Source organism: Bidens hawaiensis, unplaced genomic scaffold (assembly GCF_021521415.1).
Source record: "Bidens hawaiensis isolate Kalapana, Puna unplaced genomic scaffold, B.hawaiensis_p1.1 tig00011475_1, whole genome shotgun sequence".
NCBI classification, from domain to species: domain Eukaryota; kingdom Viridiplantae; phylum Streptophyta; class Magnoliopsida; order Asterales; family Asteraceae; genus Bidens; species Bidens hawaiensis.
Genome location: NW_027491898.1, coordinates 174287 through 190249, shown reverse-complemented (window position 1 = coordinate 190249; position 15963 = coordinate 174287). Strand labels below are relative to the sequence as shown.

Genomic DNA, 15963 nt, shown 5'->3' with positions numbered 1-15963 from the left:
GGCGTGCATCACCCTTGCGTCTTATCCAGTGATCTAGATTGATTACTTGGTATTAGAACGAAAACAGAAATATATATATATATATATATATATATATATATATATATATATATATACTGCAACTTCATCTTCTTCCTTAACAATACCTAGATTTCCAATTCAGTTAAAAGGTTCCATGTTTGCTTAATTAAGGTTGGGGGTTTCGATGTACGGCTAAAAACTATAACGTTGCATATAGCAATTACCTTGTGTCGTTACGAGTTGACGGAGAACCGTGGTTGGCCGGAGTCGGATTAAAACGAACTGATTATAGATTGTAGAGAGTATGTTAGTATGTTTTGAGAGTGTGAGCGAGTTTAGTTTGATGTTAGGAAGCTATTTATACTACTAATTGAAACGGACCATCGTTAATTCGTGATTAATATGTTGGCCGAAAATCCGACGATATTAACGGGATTAATATGCTTGAATTAGTACGTTATAACTCGTTATAGTTGATGACTGAAAGCGCGATATTGGAGTCAAACGTCGTTACAATGTTTGGGTTGGTCAAAAACGCGAGGTCGCCGGTAAAACAAGGGCTAGGGCCTAGGGGGGTGGCTGGGTTGGGATATTAAATTATTATAATTTAAAATACATTTTACAATTTTGGCCCTCCTACTTTCAGTTTATATTAAATCAGAAAATTAATTATAATATACAAATTAAACCTTAAACTTTATATTGAGATAAAACTTGAAATATAATTTATAAAGCTTGGATAGTTTTTGTATTAGACCCGGATACTTTGCAAATCGATTACACCTTTAAACAAAAACTTTATATCTCGGAGTATCGTTGGTTGAACAAAATGAACAAGAAAACGAATGAGCATTAAACATAAATCTCCGTGAATGTTATGCTAACGATGAACGTAAACACGAGTACGTTGAGACGTAAACACGGGTCGGTTCAATGAATACGAATACAAACCCAAATAGAAATAAAGAATGACACATAAAATACATGAAGCGAATTTGAGATATAATGTATATTTATACATATATAATTTATTAAACAAAACCGAAAATTTAAAATCGGTCGGGTTTTCGGGTTTGAAAAGTAACGAATGTTACAGGATTCACAACTTTTGGAAATTTCGTCCCGAAATTAAATTACAAATAAAATTTTAAAAAGAAAACAACTAATGCAAGGAGTTGTTTAGAAGTTTTAACAATTTTATATATACATAATTGTAAAAAACAATAACGTCGCTCTTTGAATGGCCCGAAAAGACGCCACTAATGGGAATATGGTAAGGACACTTATATATAGGATGTACCAACGGCGTATAGGGCTGTAAACTAACCGAACGAACACGAACAAGGCCTTGTTCATGTTCGTTTGTTAAGGAAATAATGTGTTCACGAACACTTACCGAACGAGATTTTACGTTCGTGTTCGTTCATTAAGGAAATGAATGTGTTCACAAAATAAGCGAACACAAATAAAAATCAATAGAGCCTAGAAATTGAGACCATTGTATTCATCAATGTGAATAATAAAAGTCTGTAAAAAAATCAAACAAACATAAACAAGGGTATGCTCTTGTTCGCTCATTTAACTTTAAATGAATATGAACACTTAATCGAACAAATATTTATATTCATTTTCGTTTATTTAAAAAAATGAACATTTGTGTTCATTTATGTGTTTATAATCTAAAAGAACATAACTGAACAAAGATAAACGAATATAAATGAACATAGATAACAAATGTAAATGAAAACAAACAAGCATAAACAAGCGTAAATGAAAACACTTAAATAAACTCAAATTAAAAAAATGTAAAAACTTTTAATTATATTACTCACCCAGATAATAAGTAATTATTTTCTATTAATACATAAACGAACATAAATAAACAGATACAAACGAACATAAATAAACGAACGTTCGTGAACATAAATGAACGAACGGAACATGTGTTCATGTTCGTTCGTTTAATTAAACGAACATTTGTTTTGTTCATGTTCGTTTGTTTATTAAATAAACGAACATAAACGAACTTCCCGCCGAACGGTTCACGAATAGTTCACGAACCTTTGGTTCGTTTACAGCCCTAGCGGCGTATCCATCATGTCCTTATCATACTGTATTTGTCCCGTCTTTCAAAATCATTCCAGGTTTCGAGTTATTGCACACAACGTACTTATTATGTCTTCCATGCGAGGACTTGGATAATTACGTGTCGACCCATAATTACCTTTATCGTCGGATGGTCCACATAATCCGTCCCATTGTGTGGGTTAAAAATATACAATAAATATATAAAAACTTATAATTTAAGAACAATGAACTATAGAAATCAAGATAAACAAAATGTAAACAAATCCTTGAGATCAAGGATAAGCGAAAGTATTAGATCCAAATGAAATCATTGAAGTTTTAAATGATATAACGATGTTATCAAACTTATAATGAAATGAGTGAAACTCTTGGGTAACACAGAATAAAAACAATTGAAGTCATAAACATCTCAATAAATGAAATAATGAGGTTGAGAATAACAGGGTAAGCAAGTGTAGCATTTAGCTAACAAAATACAAACACGTAATTTGATAAAGCATTGGATTCGAGAATAAAATAGATTGACGAAACTTTAATAATAGAACCGAGTAAGTTTTTGGAGTCAATAATGACTCGTTAAACAAATGAAAATTTTCAATAAAGAAAATATCAGCGTGAACAAGGGCAAAATTTGAGATTAATAATAACAAAATAAATAATCGCAACTTCGAGATCAAGTAAAACATTTGTCTCAAATTGATATAACATTGAGATTAAGAATAACAAAAATGATTCGAATAAAAGATTGAGTGGAAATAGAAAATAATAACCAAAACAATTCGTGTAATAATAATAAACTCAACATGTGTATAAACATGCCCATAGTCCCAACTTCCACTAGATGATTACATTTATAGGAAATCCGTTATAGATCACGAGATTGAAATAACAAAGTAAACCGATTCAAAATGCAACTATGAATGAAAATAGTTCACTAATTAACGGATGACCAAACTCAATATTAACTTTGTAAACAATATTCGAAAGAAATTGCTACACAAAATTATTTTGATAATGCCTAATCAGTATAACAATATATTTGTATAAAGAAGAAAGAAAGGAAAACGAAAGATGGCTTGTGATGCTTGTCTTCTCGAAGATCGGTTTTGCGGTATGGAAGTTATTATAGGGGCGATGGTATGACTTATTAACTCGAAACTCGTTGGCGTTGAAAAGGAAGAGGAAAAGAAGCGATTGCTTAACTTCGTTTAAATTTGTGAAAATCAATTGTAAAAACGTGATTTTTTTTTAACTCAAGAAAAAAAAATATTAATAACAATAATTTGCAAAGAAACATTTCGTAAGTACTAAAGTTTGCGAAACTTTATAAGACCTTTTAGTGTAAAAGATTTTCCGTCGGGTTGTGTCTTATGAAATCACTATGGAGGATCGTCAAATGTTATAACTGTTATAGTGATAATATTTTTATTAACGGGACTCACGGATTTAACAAGTATGTAGAAGTTGGTTATTGAGTGAAAGGTGATAAGATAAATTTGTAACAAAAAGAAATAATAATAATCTTTTTTTTTTAAGATCTTTTTTTTTGGGATTAATAATAATAATAACAACAACAACAACAACAATAATGATAATAATAATAATTTTTAAAAAGATAATAATAATAATAATAATAATAATAATAATAATGATGATGTACAAGTAGTAATAATATTGGGGATAACCCATTTGGTTGAAATGAGATTTATTTTAGAAAAATATCTTGATTATACGAAATATATATGGATATATATTTGTTAATTGACTATTTAAAATAATCGAGATTTGATTTTTTTTCACATAAAGAAATAAACGTGGAAAATTATGTATGAAAATTTATATATTTAAAATTTAGGAATGGTTGATGAGTTTGAAAAGACTAGGTATTGATGTCGGAAAACGAATAAACTTTTTTAGTAGTCAAGGGATGTGGGGTAAGGTATGGCATGGCAGAAACAAGTTAGGCCTTATAACGGGTGTGCTTGAGTTACTGCAATAGTAGCGAGCATGAGGTAAGGCATAAGGTGGGGAATAAATGGTTGGGTAACAAGTCATGGGAATAAAGGTGTTGTGTTGAGTATGTATAGTTATGAGGCAAAAGTTGATGAGTTGGCCGAACTTAACACTATTTGGGACATTTTGACATCGCGGTAGCGGAGTGGGAGAGTCCGTGTTATACAAAGAGTGGGTTCTCGTGTAAATACCTTAGTTGGGTTGGGTTTGAATATCCAAGTGTCAGTTTGGGTTTGAATTTACTTAGGCATGGCTTTGAGGTTTGAATGTATTATTGTGGTTGGTAATGAATCTTGGTTTGTCATGGTCGGGATTGCGATGGTCAAATGCTTGATGATTTTGGTTGTCATTTTGTGGGTTGAGTTTCAAGGGCAGCGCCGAGGAGAATGAAAGTACATGAAGTGTGAACAATTCGCGTGACATTGGATGTTAATATGAAATTCATATAAAAATCAAAAGAAACATTAGATGAGAGATTCCTAAAAATCGGAATCAATCTATAAGTATGAAAATAAATAAATAAGTACAATCGAATGAAACAAAATTTGAAATCGAAATCGAAGTGCTCATGAGTGAGTATAAGTTTTCGCATTTAAATAATACTAATCTTGTAAATTTTTGAATAAACATATGGGAAAATATATCAAGTTTGAAATGAAAACACGGAATTAATAGAAACCTAATATAGGTAATGAAATTGAATTGAAAATCGAGTGTTTATGTACCACCATGACTTTTCGATTTTTCAATTAAAACCATCATAATAAGCAAATTATATAGAGAAAACGAACTGAAAATCGACAATTCATGTATCACCATGACTTTTCGAATTTCTTAATTTAAAAACATATGAGAAAATGAGTATTGAAAATCGACTATTCATATATCATAATGACTTTTCGAATTTTAAATTTTAAACCAAAAACAAAAAAAACAACTTGAAATTTGACAATTCTTGCAATAGCACGACTTTTATAAATTTCAGTGAATATATAACCACAGAAAATGAATTAAAAACTCGACCACTCACATAACTCAATGACTTTTCAAAACCGTAATATGAACAATTAAGTTTTTGGAATCACACGTTGTACGAATAATCATGAATTGTATGTTCCAATGAAATTAAAAAAAATGCGAAATTAAATTGAATCAAAAGCTGTGTATTCGTGTATCACCACGACTTGTCAGACTTTTTGTTAAAACACATTGTAAAACATTAGGGGTCGAAGCACACGTCGCATGAACCACCATGACTTGTGTGACATCCGAAGGAGTGCAACCATATCCTTATCACAAAGGGGACATGGTCTTTAAGAAGATGAACTATCTGAATACCGAATTTGAAAATTGCTTGAAATTGCTTTTAAGAAACCATGTTTTAGGCCTAAGCCTTGAACTTGTGTGTGTGTACTAGTGTTTATGAGTCGTTAATGAAATCAGTAATACAGTAATACAGTAATAGTAAGTGCGTTTAAACAATCAAGTATAGGCTCACATAATTCTATCATGCAACCCTAACAAATAAACAAATAAGCTATAACTAACTAGGGCACTACGTCTAATGTCCTATCTTATAGTCACGTCTCTGATACCAATTAGTAACACCCGGCTAAAGCGGAAACGCCTGAGTGTAACGTACAGATTGCTCAAACAGACGTGACACTATTAGGTGACCATAATAACATTATTTCATTTAAATCATCATGTAACACAAGTTTATCAAATAATACAAGTTGTAAACAAATAATTAAACGAAACGATAAGTTGTTCTTTGAATATCCTATACGCATGTTATGTGTCTTCTAACCTTCATCCTCGTATCTTTACACCTGTAGCATATGTATAAAATAAAGTCAGCTATGAACATAGCTGGTGAGATTCACACAGTTGATATAATACGTAAAAATTATACAATTCCATGAAACTTGTGAAATGAGCACATAAGGGTTCTTTACACTCGATGTAATGGACCTGAGTGTAAAGAACAAACGAAGGTCCTTTCCAGTTGGGGCTACCAACGTACTCGGATATGAGGTCCCTTTTCCACTCGATACAAATGGACCTGAGTGCAAAGGGGGACGTATGATCATACTTATTAAGGCAACCACTTGAAATCCACGTATATAACAAATAAGAAAGTAAGCACACAAGCCCATGATATGAATTGTAGTTTGTAAGCAATATTGTAAATAATGAGGTTTGATAGGATACATATACTACCCCAAAATATGAAAACATTTAAAAAGGGGGAGTGAGAAACTCACCTTAAAATCGAAGATAAACATTGCAATGAAAACCGAAAGCATGATGACGAAACCGAAGCGATTGAATCTCACGAACTATAAATAATAACGAAGATACAAAATCAAAGACTAGCTACCAGGATCAATAAAGTTAAAGTAATTTGGTTTTAGGGTTTAAGCATTATTTTAATATTTTATTAATTTATGACATTATAATATTATTTTAAGTTTTAATGGAATTTTAATTATTTATATTATTTAAATATTATAACTAATGTTATTGAAAAACTTATGGTATATACAAGGCACAAATTTTATCTCGCAAAAATTAATTATGTTATTGGATTAAACTAGCGAATTATATCTAATGAATTATAGTTTAATGAAACTAATATTAACGAGAAAGAATTATAATATAATATTATTTACATGTTATTTCAACTAACGGTTTATTATTATTAATATGAGAAATCTTATGGAACATCGAATTTTGGATTAATATTTATTTTGAAAACGGTTACGTTAGCCTACTTAACAAAACGAAAAAAAATAATAGTAATATAACATTATGATACTAACGGAGTCGTGAAACGAAAAATTAGTTGTTTAGATTTATAAATAATTTTAAGATAATTTATTTTAGCGATTTATAAAGTTAACTAAAAGTTAAATATTAATCTAATATTAGCCAGGTTTTAACGAAAACTTAACGGAAACGAAAGTCGTTTTTTTAGGTGATAAATATAAATTATAACTACTTCTATTTAATTTTATTTAAACAAAAAAAAAAATTTGCATTGACCCGGGTTCGAACCCGGGTCTGTTGTGCATCACCCTTGCGTTTTATCCAGTGATCTAGATTGATTACTTCGTATTAGAACGAAAACAGAAATATATGTATATATATATACTGCAACTTCATATTCTTCCTTAACAATACCTAGATTTCCAATTCAGTTAAAAGGTTCCGTGTTTGCTTAATTAAGGCTGGGGGTTTCGATGTACGGCTAAAAACTATAACGTTGCATATAGCAATTACCTTGTGTCGTTACGAGTTGACGGAGAACCGTGGTTGGCCGGAGTCGGATTAAAACGAACTGATTATAGATTGTAGAGAGTATGTTAGTATGTTTTGAGAGTGTGAGCGAGTTTAGTTTGGTGTTAGGAAGCTATTTATACTACTAATTGAAACGGACCATCGTTAATTCGTGATTAATATGTTGGCCGAAAATCCGACGATATTAACGGGATTAATATGCTTGAATTAGTACGTTATAACTCGTTATAGTTGATGACTAAAGCGCGATATTGGAGTCAAACGTCGTTACAATGTTTGGGTTGGTCAAAAACGCGAGGTCGCCGGTAAAACAAGGGCTAGGGCCTAGGGGGGTGGCTGGGTTGGGATATTAAATTATTATAATTTAAAATACATTTTACAATTTTGGCCCTCCTACTTTCAGTTTATATTAAATCAGAAAATTAATTATAATTTACAAATTAAACCTTAAACTTTATATTAAGATAAAACTTGAAATATAATTTATAAAGCTTGGATAGTTTTTGTATTAGACCCGGATAGTTTGCAAATCGATTACACCTTTAAACAAAAACTTTATATCTCGGAGTATCGTTGGTTGAACAAAATGAACAAGAAAACGAATGAGCGTTAAACATAAATCTCCGTGAATGTTATGTTAACGATGAACGTCAACACGAGTACGTTAAGACGTAAACACGGGTCGGTTCAATGAATACGAATACAAACCCAAATAGAAATAACGAATGACACGTAAAATACATAAAGCGAACTTGAGATATAATATATATTTATACATATGTAATTTATTAAACAAAACCGAAAATTTAAAATGGGTCGGACTTTTAGGTTTGAAAAGTAACGAATGTTACACCTTCGCAATACAAAAGGGTGTTAATTCTAGTTTTAAAACAAACGACGAGCAATTTCGTCTACGATTTAATTGCGGAAATAATTGGTTGTTCCTACCAACTACTTGTCAACCACATTGGTGTCTATGGGGACCAAAACTTGGCAGAAAAGATAACACCACGTATCTTTGGCGTGTGTATAATTTATATTCATTGATTAATAAATAGGTTGTTCAAATAAAAAGTTTGATTTTTTTAAGAAGATTAGGACAGAGGACATTTTGGTTCTACTTTAATCTTAAACACCCACTTAATTTAATCTCAAAAACCTACTTATATCTTCACTCATCTTCTACAACCACCACCGCTCCGAGCACCCACCGCCACCACCTTGCCGGAAAAGCTTCCTGGAAATTTCGCCAGAAATTTTCATCTGCAAAGTCGTTGGAATTTTTTGCTGGAAAAGTTGTCAGAATTTTTTAGCCGGAAAAGTCGCTGAGAATTTTTGTTGAAAAATTTCGCCCGAAAGTCGCATAAAAATAGTCGTCGGAAAAAGCACAATGAAAAACACTATGAAAAAACATAATGAAAAACAAAATTGTATAACACAATTTTGTAAAACATAATTATTGTAAAACACAATTTGTAAAAACCCACTATTTATTTTTATTTTTATATAACTATATGATAGTCATATAAAAAATAAAAAACACTTGTTATTATGATAAATTTTTTTTTATTTTTTAAATATTACATAAAAAAATTATAAACATTTTAAAATAATAGAAAATTAACATGTAACTTTTATATGTAAGAGTAAATAAATACCTTTATCTCTATTCAATTATCTAACACTTGATTTCTATTATAAACTAATCCCATTCATTCATTTATTATAAACTTTCTTATCCCTTAATAAATACCCACCAGTCCCCTGATACTAAACTACTTGCGGTCCCACCATAACTAGGTAAGACACAGAATATCCAGCTTGCTTGACGGCCGCCCCTACAAATATCTTTGGATTTCCATATTTCATTTTCATGGAAACATTTCACAAACAGGTGGCGCTCATCACCGGATGCTCCACCGGCGGCATCGGCAACGCCTTGGCCCGCGCTTTCGCGGCCAACGGATGTCTGGTGGTTGCCACGGCACGCTCGATCTCTTCCATGGCTGATTTGAACGGTTCTCCTGACGTTTACTTCCTTCAAGAGCTTGATGTGTTATCAGATCAGCGTGTTCGAGAGGTTGTGGCGAATGTGATCGATAAGTTTGGGCGGATAGATGCTGTAGTTAATAATGCTGGCGTGCAGTGTCTTGGTCCCCTTGCGGAGGTTCCTCTTTCTGAAGTTGAGCATACGTTTAACACGAATGTTTACGGTATTGGTGTATATGCTTTTATGATATTGATTTGTGAGTTTGTTATTGTTGACTTGTTGATGATTGCTTTGTTCTTTTGATACTAGATCTGGTTTGGATTAGAGTTGTTTTAAAAATTAAGGATAATTTTTGAATAAGTTGATCTTTAGGGGGTGCTTGGAATGCCTTAGTTTAGCTCCTTTTAACTTATAACTTATGGGTTATAAGTTATAAAGTATTTGGGAAAGTTAAATTTTGTGAGTGTATAAGGTATAAATTATAACTTTGTAACTTATAACTTATGCCTTAAATAAGTTATCACCCCCTTAATAGGCCCGGGTTCGGTCTAGACTGACCTACGTGTTAGGTATCGATTAGAGCAAGTATGCAGTGGAAATAAACATTCCCATAGACACAACGAAAGAGTATAACAAGAAAATTAGATTTACGTGGTTCAGTCAAGCAAATTAAGTCTATATTCAAGGCGACCTACACCATGGGTTGCAACTAGAGGTTCTTTTTTATTGCTCAAAAGTACAAGAGAATACAATTACAATAGATGTTGTGTGTGTAAGACTTAATTAGGGTTTCTAACTTAAGGAACAAGAAAGCCAGACAGGCCTTCCACCCTAAACTAGATTAGGCCCGAAAGGTCTTCCCAAACCTAACACTATGCTCACAGGGTGCAACCAGAAATTTTTTATTGCTTTCTGATCTCACTGACAGAGACTAAACCAAGGTTACAAAGTTAGAGAACAAGAAAAAATAAACAGACCATAATAAGAAATATAAGGCATGTTCAAAAACCGCTCATGTCTTTAATCTTCATTAAACCCAATAAAACATGCCTTCAAGTACCTGGGTCCAACCTGAGACCCAAGTCTTCATACAACACGACTATATGTCCAATACAGAATAATATATAATTGTAATTGACATATTATCCAAAAGGTTACACACTAAGCAACTAATCCAAGTAAACGTTTAAATTCGGTTTTGCCTAAAATGTTTGTTCTAGTCTTTCTTTTCTCGACGTTTTCAGTATTTATATACTTGGGATGTATTAGTGTTGAGGATCTTGATTAGTTTATGCATTGCTTGTGCCATATGTAGGTCCCATGAGATTGATTCAAGCTGTTGTTCCTCACATGGCATCAAGAAAGAAAGGAAAGATTGTGAACACCGGAAGTGTTACTGCTCTGGCTCCTGGACCATGGTCAGGTGTCTACAGTGCATCGAAAAGTGCTCTGCACGCGCTAACTGATACGTTAAGGTTAGTTACATGAATACATGACTTGTATACATATTCTTGACACCGTTACCCCAAAACCTATAAACGTTGGTGCTCCCCGCCAAGCGAAATAAAGAGGACATACAAGTTTACCCTTGAGGAGTAATTGGTCATAGATTTACACTATTTTCAGCTAAGAGATTGTCATGTAGATAATAAAGCTGCAAGCTTGTTACTTGTATCTGTCACTATTATTACTAATTGGCCGTTTATTAACATGGAAGGGTAAACTTGTAAGTTGTATGTGCACATACTTTTGCACTGGAAACTAATAAGGTTTATATTAAGCCTGGCAAAATGGGTGTAAGGTTGGTTAACAGGTTTGGGCTAAAACAAATTGCTTTAGAAAAGTATCAGTCTGGTTCAGGAAAAAATGGGACTGCCTTGAAACGGGTCGTTTTAGAAAAAAAAAATATGAAAAATTAGTATCAGAATGGGTACATCTATATTTGCTTTTATGGCAGCTACTGGTGGGTGGTGCTAGCCCGGACACATTTTAAGTTAGCATGTTTTATAATAGTGACCTGCTGTACAGTTTTAGTAGCCCTTGAGAATTTTTTCTTTTATCCAAATCAACCCATCTATTGAAGAATGGATCATAGTTTCGGAGTGTAGTTTATATGCTTAGGGGAATTATACACTACAACCAGAAAGTTACATCACATTAATAAAGTTGAAATTAAGAGGGGGTGAAGATTCAAAGACAGAAAATTAATTTCACTTTTGGAAAAATTGAAGATCAAAATGACAAACTTTTAAGTTTTAACACTTTTAAAACCTCTTATACAGGTTAACATGCTTACCCAGGTCATGTTTATGACTTTATATTAGTCGAACCACAACCTGATTATTTCCCTGTCGTGTACTCGCGCTTCGGGTGTGTCTAGAATTGCGTCCCTACTTGAACCACAAAGGTTCTTGATATAATTTTTGTGTATAAAAGGGTAACAATATGAATGTATATAGAATAAATTCCAAACTGCACAGGTTGGAACTGAAGCCGCTCGGTATTGATGTAATTAACGTTGTACCTGGAGCCGTAAGATCAAATATTGGAGATTCAGCTATAGCTAGCTACAATAAGATGCCTGAGTGGAAATTGTATAAGAAATATGAAGGCGCAATTAAAGAACGAGCATATTTGTCACAAGGCCCGAAAGCAATGACATCGGAAGAGTTTGCAAACAAGACAGTAGCTGCAATCTTGAAAGAAGATCCTCCTCCTTGGTTCTCTTTGGGGCAGTACTCAACTATAATGGCTATTGTGTACCACTAGCCTATTTTTATCAAAGACTTCATTTTGAAAAAGGCTATGAAATGCTCATAGTTTCTATAGATCTGCAACTTGATGTTATTTTATAACTTATTATAAGTTTTTTGTTAGAATTGGTAATTAAATTAGATGGCTTGAGACGCCTTTTTAAAATTTAGGCAGGTTCAGTGTAACCATTTGTAATAGTGTTTTTTTTGGCACTAATCTGTGTAAACGAGTTAACGCGTTGTAAACAGGTTGTAATCAAATTATAAGCAGCTCATAAATTGGTTGACAAGTTATGATAAGTAGATCAAGTGACAGTATATAATACATGTATTGGCAAATGGCAACCCAAAGACAAGATATATATCAAACGAGTTAATTCTGATTTTATATTTTAATTCTTACTTGAGATTGGTTAATAGAAACTGGTTAAACAAGTAGATGCAAAGACAAACATGCTTATCAATCGAGTTAGATATAGCTGCCCAAAGACAAAACACATTTGTCCCAAGCAAGAAACTCAAACCCGGCGAAAATATGAAAACATTTGGAACGGATGTTTTCGACAAGATTTAAGACTGTTAGAAAAAAATCAAGAGTTCAGATACCGGTATGGCCGTTGCGGGGGCGTGAAACCGAAAGAGAGGTTCGTTTTATCAAACCAACTCTCATATATATCTTGAACGTGTTGGTATGGTAGGTTTTTTTATAATCCACTTTTTGGGAGTGAAGAGGTAGGTCCCAGCAGAGCCCAGTTGGACCCGCAGGACTCACCTTGAAGAGGGACGTCTGCGCAAGGACCAACTGCTTCCGCAGGACCCACCATGCTCAGAGAAGACCTTACGCGCAGTACGCTAGCTGTTCCCGCAGGGAAAGCCTCCCAATGGTGAAGTACCCCGCTTGTTTCCGCAGCTGCGGATACAAGCCATCAGGGAAGGCTACCCGCACTGATAGCAAGGCTACATGCACAAGGCACTAACTCGATACTTCAGTAATGTCACCTGAAGGAATGAGCAAGGCGGGAATACTCCCGCCCAAATGAGCCAGTCCGTATGCTTCTGGAAGATCTTTTGTACTATACCTGCCAAGGTATGGGCAAAATAGACGATCTGACCAAAACAGCCCATGAGCCAATCACAGGGTGACAGCTCACCGACAACAGTACGAGGAGGAGCACCCTCTAGTACTGTTTGTCACTATTAGCCGCTGCCTACTCACCAACCCTCACTGTGGGACGTGCGTAGCCTACAGTTGGTGGAACAGTGCAGCCGGCCTTGTCACTATCGGCCGCAGCTTATCCACCAACCAGCATGGCTTGTGCGTAACCCACTGTTGGTAGAACAGGGATACTATTCAGCCGGCTGTACCTTCTTGGAAACCTACCTTCGGCTATAAATACTCCAACACCTTGGAATGGTAAGGACATCATCTGATATCTCATTATCTTATCTTCTCTAGCAATCTCTTAATATACACTTATATTCAGAGCAATCTAGTATGATTCTCACGCCGGAGGGTGGTCAGAAGGAGGAACCCCCCCTTCTCAGTGACGAGCTTACGGTGTCTGTTTTGCAGGTCACCTGAAGAACAACCTTCTTTGCTGGACCTCATCCTCGTGGGAAACATTACTTAACCCCCAGATTATCCGTAATCTGCCCAGGGTCACTTAGTGTTTCTTCATTGGCGCCATCCGTGCATAAAAGCTAGAACTAATTCTTAGTTTTTTCAAAATTTCTGAAGAAATGGTTAACGTTACTCCGGTCCCAAAGCCAGTAAGTGACCAAGAAACCCCGGTAACCACAACCCCAGCAACTGGGGGGAACACCGGCGGTTATACAAATTTTACGAACACTACCCCGGTTACCCAAGCCGGGACAAGTGTAGTAAACAATATTTCACTGGGGTTCACTGATACCCAGTTGGAAAAACGGACGAGGGTCCCTCGCCAAACACTCGATCAAGTTAAGGTGTGGGCCGAAGCACGTCAGAAAGAGTTCCAAGCTGAGTTGGATGAACGCTTGCGTTCACTTCAACAGGCTGACGAATTCGGCAGTACTCGCCAACATCTCAACATGAACAGTGAGTGCGAGTACTCGGACGATGAGCGGGAAGAATCCGATACCGACGCAAACCCTCGCCATAAGGCAAAAGGGAAGCGTAAGGAAACGGACTTCCAACCGACAAGGAATTTTGGAGAAACCTTTAAACCAACGAACGCGGGGAGAAACCCACGTGACTTCTCCAAAACCTTTAGACCAACTGCTGCAAATGCAGGAAAGTCCAAGTTTGCAAGGGACATTGCGGAAGCAATCGCCCCGAGAAGTGCCAAACAAATGTCCAACATCGGCACTTATGATGGTCTATCCGACCCAGACGACCACTTGAACAGATTCATTGCGGGGGCAACCGTCAGTAACTGGACGGAACCCACGTGGTGTTATATGTTCCAGATGACTCTGGTTGGAGCGGCCGGGGCATGGTTCGATCGTTTACCGGTCCACCACATCTATGATTGAGCGGACTTTCAGAACAAGTTCAGCCAATACTTCAGCCAACAGAGGAAATATACTGAAGAACAGTGGACGATCCTCAACTGCGTTAGAGAGGAGGATGAATCTTTACTAGACTTCATTACTCGCTTCAACTCCAAAAAGCTGAGTCTGGGCAACATAAGTGAAGATCTTGTTCGCGCCGCTTTCATCCAGGGCGCCGAATACCCAGAGCTTATCCGCACATTGACGGGTAAGGACGGCATGGCATCGACATGGGATGCCATCATGACGGCGGCCAAGCGCTTTGCCGAGACGGAGAAGCAATTGGGAAGGGATCTTCCCCAGAGTACACACCTCTACACGCAAAGGACTAGAGAAAACAATGTTCGGATCGCCCGGCAGAACAAAAAGAGGAAGCTAGGTATTTGGCAGTCAAGGGTAAACTTTGACACCTCATCCAGCTCTCGCCCTCTTGTTGGCGGAAGGGATAACACACACCCTTCAAGCCGAAAACACCGGTGGACGCCACTCACCAAAAGCGTCACGGAGATATTTGCCACCGAAAAACTACCATGGCCAAAAGCTCCAATGATCCGGCAGCGACCTAATGCGGATCAAGGAAATCCTGTGACTACCACGGGACAAAAGGTCATAGTACGGAGGAGTGTACATCCTTGAAGGATATCGTTGAAACATTCGTCAAGGATGGAAGACTTGCACACCTTGTGGCATCAATCAAGAAGGGAGGAAGGAATGATAACCGGTACAGGGGCAACGGACGAAAGCCCGTTGACATCAGCATCAACATGGTTCATGGCAACATCAGAGGAAGAAAAAGGCGAGCGACAGAACCATGCGCGTGGAAGGAAGCTGAGGTGCGCTTCCCGCGAGTGCCAGGAGGACCCAGCAAAGAAGGCCCTATTGTCATCAAAAGCCAGCTGGGGCACTACATCACTTCTCGCACTCTTGCTGATAACGGCGCCTCGTCAACGGTGATGTACAGGCAGTTCTTCGACAAGCTAGATGACGAAGACAAGGAACGCCTGGAAACGATCTACGCCTCGATGGAAGGGTTCGACGGCAGCACCAACACCCCCTGGGTATCCTATCTTTCCCCGTCACTCTTACGGACGGGAATCACTCACGCACAGAAGACGTGGATTTTGTCGTGATGAGGAAGCCACACCACACATACGACATTCTCTTCGGAAGAGACGGGATGGCAAGATTCAACGCCGTGGTATCTTCAGTCCACGGCATGATGGGATGGCCAACAGCTGAGGGTGTAGCGATGATCACCGGCAT

General features: G+C 36.1%; 2 protein-coding genes across 2 annotated transcripts in view; both read left to right on the top strand.

Annotated features, from left to right (window-relative positions):
- The window catches only part of LOC143538119 (glutathione S-transferase zeta class-like), a 275556-nt gene that overhangs the window by 182886 nt on the left and 76707 nt on the right, over window positions 1–15963 (top strand). The window lies entirely within an intron of this gene.
- Window positions 9299–12292, top strand: LOC143538132 (short-chain dehydrogenase RED1-like). The gene is made up of 3 exons (XM_077031751.1): window positions 9299–9638; window positions 10731–10890; window positions 11896–12292. The coding sequence occupies exons 1-3, from the start codon at window positions 9299–9301 to the stop codon at window positions 12182–12184; spliced, it is 789 nt and encodes a 262-aa protein (XP_076887866.1). The 3' UTR covers window positions 12185–12292.